Source organism: Rhamphochromis longiceps, linkage group LG19, assembly GCF_057381845.1.
Source record: "Rhamphochromis longiceps isolate RC_006_pf linkage group LG19, R_longiceps_female_GT1.1, whole genome shotgun sequence".
Lineage (NCBI taxonomy): Eukaryota > Metazoa > Chordata > Actinopteri > Cichliformes > Cichlidae > Rhamphochromis > Rhamphochromis longiceps.
Window position 1 is genome coordinate 21111677 of NC_140575.1, and position 12568 is coordinate 21124244.

Here is a 12568-nt window from a genome sequence, read left to right on the forward strand (position 1 = left end):
CATTTGACTAAACATTTGTATTCGTAATATACTTAGAGCAAATGAGTTCTTTATTTTAAGGTCAGACCACTAATGATTATCCAAAAGGGACCCATAAAAGTTCTGCATTACAAAGCTTCTCTATACACTCGGTCCTCGACACATGGTTTGTATTATAAGGTCTGTTAGCACATAAAGGTTATGTAAAAACTGTAAAGGGTAAATATAGATACTTGGTATAGAGGTGATTTGCCATTGCAGTCATGTGAAAAGAGTTTGCTTTAAGATATATGCAGTACTCACTGGTCTTCAATGATAAGGTGGTGTACAACAAATTCAGAAGGAAAATTAACAATTCAATCAATTATTCAACACATAATACATGCAATAATACATTAAGAAGGGATTGGACCGTTAATTTACTAAAATGTACTTAAGATCATCAGTTTACGCTCAAAGATGTTTTTACTTTGAGAGTTGAGATTTGTGTCAAATAAGGACATATCACTGGTAAACAGGAGATGGCAACCAACCTGATATTGACATATAAGGACCTGTGGAGGAGTTCAAAGTTCAAACAAAAAGAATTTAAGGGGAAAAATCATTAGGGTGAAACATTAATGTGTAATAAAATGAATGGCTATCTACTGGCTAGTTGCTACATGCAACTAAGTAAATGCAACAGTTTATCTCCTATAAATCCAGCTTTTATCCTTTGTGTATTCTCCCAGTCCAAGACAAAATACTCCAAGAAACCCAAACAAATTCCCACTTATAGTCAAAAGCCATCTATATAAACCTCACATTAACACATGCTTAAGTTACTCTGAAGCACCAAGTTGAACACTGAATAAACAATATAATACTGTTTGAAGGGAAACATCAGTGATATAAAAACTCTCCTTTTCATATATGACATCATAAAAACTATGCCTCATATCTAATAAATAAACTTCACTTTTGCTGTAGTGTGGAGTTATTCAGGTGACACTGCACTTTCTGTACACATAGTTTCAAAAATGAAAACCATATTACACACAAACACCATTCAGTCTCTGTTTTTGATAGTCAAATTAGTGGTACATGACAGCCTTTTTACTTTGCATGTCTATCTGCAGTAACCTCTACAGGTCATCTACTGCTGTCACGTTAAAAAATACTTCAGTCTTCTGTTGACCATTTCCTTGTGAGCAGCAGTAGGGATACCTGGTGCACCTTCATCATTTTGGGGCTCTAATGGGTCCTTCTACCATCCTGTACACCAGGTTAGTAAAAATTTAAGTATTTATGATTTTCCTCAATGTGACCATTTAAAAATAATTTGGCTGAAAATAGTGTTTTTAAGAAACTTGGAATTTCTTAAATATGTATTTGAAATTTGATCCTGAATTGTGGATGGCTATGGCTCAAGAGGTATTAGAATTTTGGAAGTATGAACCCTGGCAGTCAGTATAAGACGGGCACCTCAATTTCAACTTATTTTATATTTCTTTTGTGTAATACATCAGGATTTTTATATGTTAGAGTAATTTGTATTAGAGCTAGCTTTTAATATATTGTATTTTTTAATGTTGGTAATTTTCACTACTGTCCTTGCTGTCTTGGAGCAATTGTGACCACAAAGTTTCCTCTGGGATAAGTTAAGTATTCTGATTCTGACTCTGCTTCACTCTGCATGCAAAAATGGCCTCTCTCTTTCCTTTATTAATGAGCTCTATCATCTCTTTAATCATATCGCCATTTTAAGCTTTGCAAAGGCAGATTTTTTTTGCTGGTGTTGCATGGAAGTGCAACATTTTAATTATAGTATTTATAATTAATAAATGCTATTGTTTGCCAAATGCTTTTTAAAAATATCATTTATTTTTCCAAAAACAGGATGTGGACCTTTTTATTTCTTTACATCTTGGGCATAAATTTCTGCCAGGTTTGTTGATTACATCAATTAAACATTTTGATCTTAAATATCAACTGTATCATGAAATAAAAAAAAAAATGGAAACACTTTTCTTTCACAGGCTGATAACTCAACCCAAATGCTTTATGCCAAACTGATAATAGACAAAAGTGCAATTGCAAATATCACGAGCATACTGAAGAATTTTACGTGTAACAATACATTTGTTGAAGCACCTGTAATGACAACAGGTAAACTAATTTCCAATCTTCCACATACACCATGCTGTGATTTCTGAAGAAAATACTTTTATAACCTCTAACTCTAACCCTGCATAACTCTTGTCCTTATAAGTGTGCACAAATGGTACAGGCGGGAAGGTATGTCACTGCAACCCAGACCACAGATGGAGCGATACTTTCTGTCAGTCTAATCCAAAATGTTGCGGCAATGAAACATGCACTTTGAATAGTGCAGACGCAAAGTGTGTCCTAAGCACCACAGGTATTTATATATATTTATTATATATATATATATATATATATATATATATATATATATATATATATATATATATATATATATATATATATATATATATATATATATATATATATATACTGACATTTTCTTGCTCACAGTTACCATTACAGGATCTTTGAAAATTGCACAGGCAAACAAATATGAAAAGTGTCTGAAAGGCACAGGAACCACGGACTATAAAGACTGCAGAAATGACTTGATGAAACAGGTAATAAACAGTCATTTAAAAAATATATAATGTCTTTATCACCGCAATAATAAATAAAGAATACTATTATTAACTCTTTTTTCCATCCTTTGTTACCTCTTAGATGAAAACAGCGTACAGCACTCTGAGGGGATTTGACTTTTTAAACATTACAGGATTCAGGTATATTCGTGCAATCACAAATTAAATGTTTTATTAAATTTATTTTAGATATGTGACTAAAATCTGTCTTTGTTTTTTATTGAAGGCTCGGAAGCCTCTTCATAGATTTTACAATGAGCGTCGCTTCCACTGTCAATTCACAAACTCTGATTAACATTTCAGAAGCCATCAGCCGAAATCTGTCAGCCTCGCTTGATATGGAGACTGCAGGTAATGTAAACTACCTGTGGAGGGCGCAGTAAATTCCAACATGGACGGAAGGGTTTTTTTTTCTTAAATTTTATATAAATTCTGTTAGATTGTGTTTTAGATATCATTTTAGCGCTCCTTGAGTATCATTCTCCACCAACATATCAGACTGAAATATCTCGACAGCTACTGGAGGGACTACCATGAAATTTTATGCATATTATAAATACGTTTTTCACTGTGTAAATTGTTATTAACGCTCTTATTTAAAGGAACAGTTCAGCTAAATAACCTTTCAATCGTTGACAAATTGCTGCCCGCTAAAATCCCAATTTTATTTCTTTGTTTCTATTATAAAATGATAACCTGAGGTCAACAATGCTTTGGATGCAGTCATATTACTCTGATAAAGATCAAGAAAATATGAGTGAGAGACAAAAATCTCTCTGAACCTCATGCATCTTGTTTTAGTTTATAATAATGTGCTCTAAAGGTGGTGTTGTAAAGGCTCTTTTAGCACATTCACTTCACCGGATGCACCTTTTTTCTTTTCCTCACCTTTGATTGGGTGTGGCGCTTTCCATTAATTGCACTCACTTGTCACCCGTTATATAAGGACTGCACTCACCTACAGCTCACTCTTTCTTCACTCCCACATGGGGCGGCAGCTGAGAGATAGCAGTCCATGTGTGTCTTTCCTTTGCTCATTATTCAATAAAACAAAAAACCTGCAAGTGAGTACTGACTGTTCAGTCTCATCCTGGCCGGATGAGCCCGTGATGGTAACTATCTCCAACCTCCTCTGGACCTTCCTCTAAAACAGATGGTTTATCTGCAGCTGCAGTGCTATTCAACCTATGGTGTTCATGGAACTGTAAAGGTTTTCAAGTTTCAATGACTGGCCGCAAGGTGGCAGTATTTCCATATGCCATACCATCTAGATGTATGTGGTTTCCATGGCAACTGATTATCATTTGTTTGTTCTCTGTAGGTGTTGTCCGCTTAATAATGCCAGGCAAGATGCCGGTCTCTTATGGGGACACTAACAAAATCATCACTTGCATAGCAACGGAGGACCTTGGAACTACACCACAGTGGAGTATAACAAACATCAATGGGCAATATGACATAACTAATGGAACAGTTTCAACTGTCACAACATTATCAAAAACAGAGAGTCAAATCCAGCTTAATAAAGTGACAGAACTCTGGAAAGGTATGTTTGTTTGTATGTATGTGAGACTTTTATATAATTAGTGTAAACCCAGAAAAAAACTAAATAAATTGTACAATACATGTTTAAGCAATTAAAAAATAAAGAAATAAAGATTTTTCTTTACATCTCGACTGTGATACAAATTAAAACTTGTATATGCAATTTGATATTTCTTTCTTTCTTTTTTTTCTTTATGTCAGAATGTTAAATAAATATTTCATTCACTTTTTTTCTGGGAATGTTTCAGGCTTTAAATGGTTAACTAGTTTGGCACTATGAGCTGAAAAACTCAGTATCACTATCTGGATTAAATCTAATTCCTACTTGTACCAGCTTTAACCACGTTTTTTTTTTCTAGGAACATACTTGTGTCTCTACCAACAAACCAAAAAGTTTGGCAATGACAGTACAATCAACATATTACACAAAGGCAGTGATGTACTGGATGTAGCTCTATTGCCAGACATTGCTGTTTTCACTGTGCCATCATTTCCACGCTGCAAAACTAAAACTGATGTTCTCCAAGTAGCAGCCCAGTGTGAGATAAATAATAGCACTGAACCTTATACTGTCTCATGGAATGGTGACGGCCTCAAAGATTATTCAGCAACTTCGGGTATGGATATTTCCTTTCCTTTCCTTTCCTTTTCTTTTCTTTTCTTTTCTTTTCTTATTTGCCAAATAATTTTATTTCAAAATAGTTATTTTGCAAGAACTGTTATGAAAATCCATGACATGAATGTATCATTCTTGCAGCTGACAAAACACAAATTTATTCGGCTCAAAAAATTATCGACTGTGGTGTAAACAACAACAATCAAACTACAGCAACGTGTATATTTAAAAACAGAAAAGAGCAAACTAAAAGTGCTTCGGTGCCCTTCAACATCATTGGCGGTAAGTTATTGTATTTTGTAATAAGAATTAAACACATAGCTTAAAAAAAAAATCTTACAACAAAGTTCTTGTCTTTGGCAGAAATAAATGAATTTTTTTTTTAAATCTGATTTAGTTTTATTCAAAAAGTGCCACTTCACTAAAGTTGTCTGAAGTTGCTGATATTTTAAGATAAACCAACTAAAATATTTATAAATAATTACTTACTTTAATGAGGACAGTCAAAAGATTTGCCATTTTAAATGCCCAAAAATGTATTCATAATTAATTACAATTAAATCAAAAGAAATAGAAATAAAAAGAAGTGATATTTGTAGCCGTATGGCTCAGTGTTTTGAGTTTTTTGGTATTTTGATATTCATTGTTTATGTTTGGCTGTCATTTATTTATCCAAAGCTCATTTTAGGTTGCCATGTTAGTTATTTTGTTGATTAAGTTCCCCTTGTGTTTTAACCCCTGTGTTAAGTGTCACTCGTCGCCCTTCAGGTGCTTACTTATGTCCTTGCCTCATCTCCAGTATCCCTTTTCCCTCTGTATGTTTCTACAGTGTTCATTCTCCACGTCAGTCCACCATGTCCACGTCGTTGTCTGTCTCATGTTGTTTCATGTTGTTTAGCTCATGTCATGTCTGCGTCTTATTATGTTTCCTGTTTTACTTTGAAGGGTACTTTTGTTCATTGTTTTAGTTTTACTTCCACTGTGGCATCATTATGTTCATTCTAGTCAGCTGTTCCCTCATATTTTTCTACTCCTGATCACCCGTTGAGTGTATTTAGTCCGTGTGTTTCCGTTTAGTCATCGTCAGGTCATCTGTTATACTTCCCCCATGTCATGTCAGGGTTTCTGGTGTTTTGCATGATTGTGTTCAGGGCATGTTCATTGTTTTAACTCTTGGTTTTTCCTCACAGTTTCTATCATGCTCACTATCATGTTCAGGTCAGGTATCACAGTTTTGTCATAGTTTCATAGTTCATTCTTAGTTGCCAGTCTCGCCCAGTTTAGGTTTAGTTGTAGTTCTTGCCACTGTTGATAATGTCTTGTTGCATGTTCCTGGTTTTCATCAGCCACAATAAACAGCTCGCTTATAGTTTACCACAGTTTTGTCCTCCTCCGTGTCCTGCTTTTGGGTCTACTTCCTAATCACCAGCGTACCCTGCCATGAGTAAGTTTGGGAGTAAGTCAGTAAGTTTGAGCACCTCTGTAAAAGCAGATCAGTTTGCTGATCTGGAGCATTCAGTAGTGTGTTAACACATAAGAAAGACACCAACAATGATCTTACAGGAACAACTGTTACTCACCATCCTGGGTGGGGTTTTAAGACCAAACAAGTGAACATCCATCATTCAGCAATCTGAAATATTACTCACAAGTGGAAGATGTTCAAGACAGCCGTAAATCTTCTCAGGAGTGCACATCCTAGCAACCCAAGGTCAGACTGTGCAGACAAATTACATAAAAACCCAAGAGCTACATCTCAGACGCAGTTAGCATGTTAAATGTTAATGTTAAACACAATATAATTACAAAAAGGCAGAATGAGTGTTACTTGTTTGGAAGGGCTGTCAGGAGTCAACTCTTCTCTTTAAAAACAAATTGACAGCATGGCTTAGGTTTGCAAAGTTGCATCTGAACAAACCACAGGACTTCTGGAACACTGTCCTTTGAAAAGACAGGACCAACGTGGAGAGGTTTGTCCACAATAAAGGTTGTTCTACAAGCTACTGAATCATGGGGTGTACTTAATGAGGGTGGACACAGTGCTTCTGCATGTAACTTAAATTTTGTTACATAAATAATGACACAGAATATAAATGTATTAAAAATGTTGTGTATCTGAGGTTGTAGTTAAATAGTTTGTGAATCTGTTAAGGTCCAGAGGATTTATTTTATATTGTTGTGATATATAAAACCTTTGAAGTGAAAGAGGGTGCACTTTCTTTTTACCATGACAGTAGTAGTTTGTAATAATAGATATAGTAATAGTGATATGTACAGTGTAAAATAAAATGGGGTAAAGTATTAAATTGCTTCTTATACTTATTATATAAAAAATAGGAGAGTGTTTTAGAATCATGAATGAATGCAGGCTATATTGATTACTTCAAAGATGAGAGAGTGTTTCTGGAGAGACCAAATTTTTATGAGACATTATAGGATATAATTTCTGCAACAGAAATTGATTTGAACTCACCATTCTCTAAATTAACTTTTGATATTGTCTTAGTTAATGTATGAAAGTTTCTTCGCCAAAACAGAAGGTGACCTGTACTGTCGGGCTCAAGGTGTATGGGGAGACACCAAAGCTGGTTTCACTTCAGTCTTAAAATGCACAAACTCTGCTGGGCAAAGAACAAGGAAATGCAAGTAAGAATCCAACTGCTGATCATATTTATTATGTAATAATGTATCAGTTATTTGTTTGACTATTTTTATTTATTTTTTTGTATTGAAATGGCTCCAAGAGTCCACCAACAATGATTGTTTGCATTTGTGACTGGGGACATCATTTGACCAGTTCATAAGTGAACATTTATTTGTGACACTTAAGATATTAAGATATTCAATATTAAAATTCATATTTTCAGCTTAAATGAACAATGGGAAGATGAGGTGTCAGGATGTGTGAACTCAGACCTCTACAACGTACTGCAAAATGCAAAAGTAAGTAAGCTTAGTTTCATAATTTATGTTAAGAAATTGTTTCCATATGATGGGAAAGTAACTTAATAATCTCAAACTTAATATAGCAACAAATTCTCCAATTGTAACGAGATTTTTACGCAACAGAAAAATGGAAAGTTGTTCATCTTTTTGTCAAACTCACTGTAGCTGATACAATTAGGCTTGACTAATTCATATGTGCTCTTGTTACAGATTTCTGACACTGGACTTGGGGCATTAGATAAAAATGCAGAAACAATATTTTCTAACCTTAACAATGTCACTCAAAATTCAGTGCGTATTAACACTTTTGCTAATGTGAAAGCATCAGTTGATGTACTCAGCACCATGAGTGACAAACTGAAAGTAGTAGACAATGTAACCACAACTAAAGTAAGTATCAAAGAAGCTTTATTTTTATTATTATTTAAATTCTTTAACAAATATTAAAATGAATAAGTATAAATACTTGTACGTAAAGTTGGAATCTTTAAGAGTTACAAGGAAACAAATTTCCAATCTATTTATTCACTTTTTTGAATACATTAACAGTTTTACTATTTACAATTAGTTCATTGCTAATGCAAATCAAGAATTTCCTGCTGCTGTTACTTCATATTAAAAGAGTTCAAGTGCTGAATAACCCTGTCCCTTTTATTGTGAAGAAGCCACAGGAAGCCACACGTCACCACCTTAGCCATTGTTCAATTCAATTCAAATCAATTCTATTAATATAGCGCCAAATCACAACAACAGTTACCTCAAGTTATTCGTTTTGACAGTGGTTTACTCAAAGAAATCGAGGGTCAATCAATGACCAACTAGGGAAGCAGTTAAGAAGCTGCATGTGTTAAACTTTGACTAGTTCAGTCTTTTACGATTCATTTTAAGCATCGTAGTTATACCACCCTCAAAACTTTGTTGTTCTTTTCAGAATTTCCTGGCCTCATCTAGTAATCTGTTGGATGGGTCTCTTGAAAACTCATGGAGCAAACCGGATCCTGAAAGTAACAAGAGCCTGGCTGAGAAATATCTGCAGTCAGTTGAGGATTTAATTGCGATATCAAGCATAAGTAATGATTCTGATCATAAAAATATACATATAGACACATGCAGTGGAAAAACATGCATCAATACGGTGTTCAATGCCAAAGTCACTGTTAGAAGCTCAGGAAATGGCACTGTAAAAACAGCTGGATTCAAATACCTGCAGGACTATTTGCCCAATACAACACAAACATTTAACATCAACAGCATTGTTGTGTCAACAACCACTCAACGGGGAAAAGACCTTGAGATTACACTAAAGTTCCCATTGCTCATAGAAAGGCCTCGCCATGTTGAACTGCAATGTGTCTCATGGAACTACAACCAGAGCAATTGGACAGATGAAGGATGTAAATGGGGGGGCGCTTCTAAACCTGACGAGTGCACTTGCAATCATCTGACTTCATTTGCCATTCTGATGTCTCGGTATCCCATTGAAATCCCTTACATGACCGAGATAACGTACGCTGGACTTTCTGCATCAGTGGTGTCACTCGTTATCAGCCTCCTGATAGAACTGATCGTCTGGAGCAAAGTAGTCAAGACAAATACTCTACACTTGCGCCATACCGCCCACGTGAACATTTCTCTTTGTTTGCTGGTGGCAGATTGCTGTTTTCTGGCATCTTCTCAACCAGAGATCATTTCAGAAATCTGGTGTAGAATTGCAGCTCTTCTGAAGCATTTCTGCTACCTGGCCATGTTCTTTTGGATGTTGAGCCTGAGCACCATGCTCCTTCATCAGGCAGTTTTTCTCTTTCACAAAGTGGGCAAGAAAACCTATCTGAGGTTCTCGTTGATCCTGGGCTACGTTTGTCCTTTTCTCATTGTTTTCATCACATTTCTCACCAACAACGGCGGCGCTCAAGACGCGTATTTCAGTTTGGAAACATGTTGGCTGGTTTATTCTGGACTTCTGAAAGGAACCATCTATACATTCATTCTCCCAGTTGGTATAATTGTTTTCATCAACTTGTTTGCCATGATAGTGGTAATCATGAAGCTTTTAGACCATAAGATCACAGAAAAGTCTCATGAGAAAGAAATACAGGCTGCCAAAACTGTCCTGAGATCAGTTATTCTTCTGACTCCAATCTTTGGTTTGCCATGGATTTTTGGATTTGCAACATTTATTATGGACCTCACAGCTGGAGCTGTGACTTTAGCTGTGAACTACGCTTTTGTTGTGCTCAATGCATTCCAGGTATGGTCACAATTATTAAACTGATCAGACTCAATATCTGTTCTGCTAAAAGCATTACTTTTTTTAAAAAATGCTTGTTTTTCATTTCTAGGGTTTGTTTATTTTGTTGACCACGTGCCTGGGGGACAGAATGGTAAAGTCATTTACTTCTAGAGATAAGAGGCCTACCTAGTTTAGTTAGGATTAGTTAGATGCTGCTGTATCACTGTGATAATATTCGAATATATTTAAAGTTTGAAGCCAATGGCATGATCTAAAATCCACAGCTGAATCGATGTCATTATTGTTGTAGTTGTTCTCAGGTTTATTCTGTGTTATTTCAATTATTGTAATGAAATTATTATCATCAATCATCAAAAATATCCTTGGAAATCTTTTCATCAAATGTTTTTATTCTGATTTTCACAGACCCGTGAAGCACTGCTGAATTCTTTCAGGAAAAAAGTAAGTGAACCACAGCTTGTTTGTAAATAACCGTGGTAACTCATAATGAATGACGCACATCTGTTTCCTCTGTTCTGCAGGCTCCACCAACCATCAGCGAAAGCTCCACAAAGTTGGAAACAACAACTAAAAAGTCCTAAACAACACCTGCACACATGTATACTCACAAAACACTACATTTAAATCAAATATATTCGATTCATGAGCTACATTTACTCTTTGATGTGACTGTTTCTTTGTTGTTTATTTTGAGTAATACAAGTCAGAAATTGTCATAATTGTTATATGCATATCTGTGTTTCTTTGTTCAATATACATATTCATATGAAATGTGATTTAATAATACTGTACATTGCATGTTTTAAATATGTTTTAAATAGCACTTAGCAGTAAAGAGCTGAAGAAAAACTCTCAGCTGAAAGGATAGAAGAAAACCTGCGTGAGGATTTTATTTCTGTAAATGGGATTTGGGCTCACATCTTGCTTCAGTTTTTAAGTTTTCTTTGTCCCGTTCTGCCCACTCCTCATCTGTGTCATCCACTGAAACCCCTTCACGGGCTGCTTGTGTACAATAAACATGTCACCCTGTCTCTTCTCTGTAACACACAAAAACAAGAATGTATACTCGTCATGTATAAAGATTATACTCTTGGTTATTGTTAATAAAATTACAAGAATCTGAGGTGTGAACTGGGCTTTATGTCATACTGCTCCAACTGCTTTGTAGTCCTTGCCATGCCGATCCTGCGCCCTCTGACGGCGTCCTTGCTTGTGTGGCCTTGCAGATGAAATACAAACCTCGGCCATATCGTTAGCAGCAGTTCTCCACTGTAATCAGTGCACTTGGTAACTAACTGTGTTAAAATTTAGTAGCCTGAAAAATAGGCTCTGGATCTTTCACTTTTCCAGGATAGAGTAACCTGTAATAACCCTTTGAGAGATTTTATAATAATACACAGGCTTTTACCTTGTTTACTCATCCAATTAATCTACTGCGAGCTAATGATGATTTCTAATACTGAACTTGTGACTAAGAGGAGGATGGGCACATTCAGGGTGGAAGAAGCACACTGAAAAAAGGGATTGGCCATCTCTTGGGTTTATGTAAGCATCTTGCATGTATTCAACACAACTGCTTCATGCTTTAAAGTTAAGTGTAACTATATAGTGTAGAAACTACATGATATGCAGAGAGGGTATATTAAGTTGTTCATATCATGTTCGAGTGAAGTAAGTCAATAATATAGCAATGTTAAATCTCGCAACACTGCATGTGATTTCATCTCGACGGCTTCGGATCATGGTTTGAGGAAGGCATCCATCTCAGTCAAGTCGAGCAGCCGCCTGTCCTTCTTTCGGTGTATATGTACCCTGCCTCTTAAATCTATCACTTCAGGGTTATGCCCCAGCACCCCTGCAACTCTGATAAAGATAGGAGGATGGCTTCATTTAATGATCACTGATGGGCAGTTCCAGCTCAATGTCATTATATTATTCAATTATAATAGAACTCGATTCACATTTTAAAATAAACCTTACTTACTAGGCCTCTTCAGTTAATCCTCAGTTTGGGTGTTTACTGCTTTAAGCAAGTTTTCTTCTGACTGGAGACCCCCCCCCCAAACAGCAGGTGAGTGAGTCAACTGCATATAGTTAGAGCTGAGTCCTTGAGTGATTATTTTATTAATATCTGCCTTCACCTTGACACCACAGAGCAAATAGAAGGACAAAAGCACCCTCCCAAAAACAAACTCATGAACTGGTTGTTTTCAAGCTGTCTGACACTTAAGCATTTGGATCATAAAAATTACCTGCACATTTGCTGACCTCATTATTTTAAACTTTGGCCATGTTAAATAGAGCAACATGTATTCTAACATTATAAAACACCTAATTTAAATGGTTAGTTCCTTCCTTGAAGGTTTCTCCAGGTGAACTATGCTAATATAAAAGTGATATTCAGGAGCTTTGACATTGGAAGAAAAGTAATAATATTTTATGGTGATATTTTCTCTGTACTTGATGATTTTTTTAGTACTAGTTTGGTTGTAAAAAATGTCCTTTGAGAAGATATTGCCTTGACTTTTAAGAATGTATGTTTATTACTTCACTGATAATGTC

The 12568-nt window shown here is 35.6% G+C and overlaps 1 protein-coding gene across 1 annotated transcript; it reads left to right on the forward strand.

Annotated features, from left to right (window-relative positions):
- Positions 1-1215: 1215 nt before the first annotated feature.
- On the forward strand, positions 1216-10740 carry LOC146646654 (adhesion G protein-coupled receptor F3-like). Its single transcript, XM_085392281.1, has 17 exons — positions 1216-1244; positions 1858-1906; positions 1998-2127; positions 2231-2380; positions 2518-2627; positions 2731-2789; positions 2875-2999; positions 3970-4194; positions 4553-4810; positions 4951-5091; positions 7347-7455; positions 7677-7752; positions 7966-8145; positions 8687-10003; positions 10095-10136; positions 10412-10447; positions 10528-10740. The coding sequence occupies exons 1-17, from the start codon at positions 1216-1218 to the stop codon at positions 10585-10587; spliced, it is 3096 nt and encodes a 1031-aa protein (XP_085248407.1). The 3' UTR covers positions 10588-10740.
- Positions 10741-12568: the final 1828 nt, after the last annotated feature.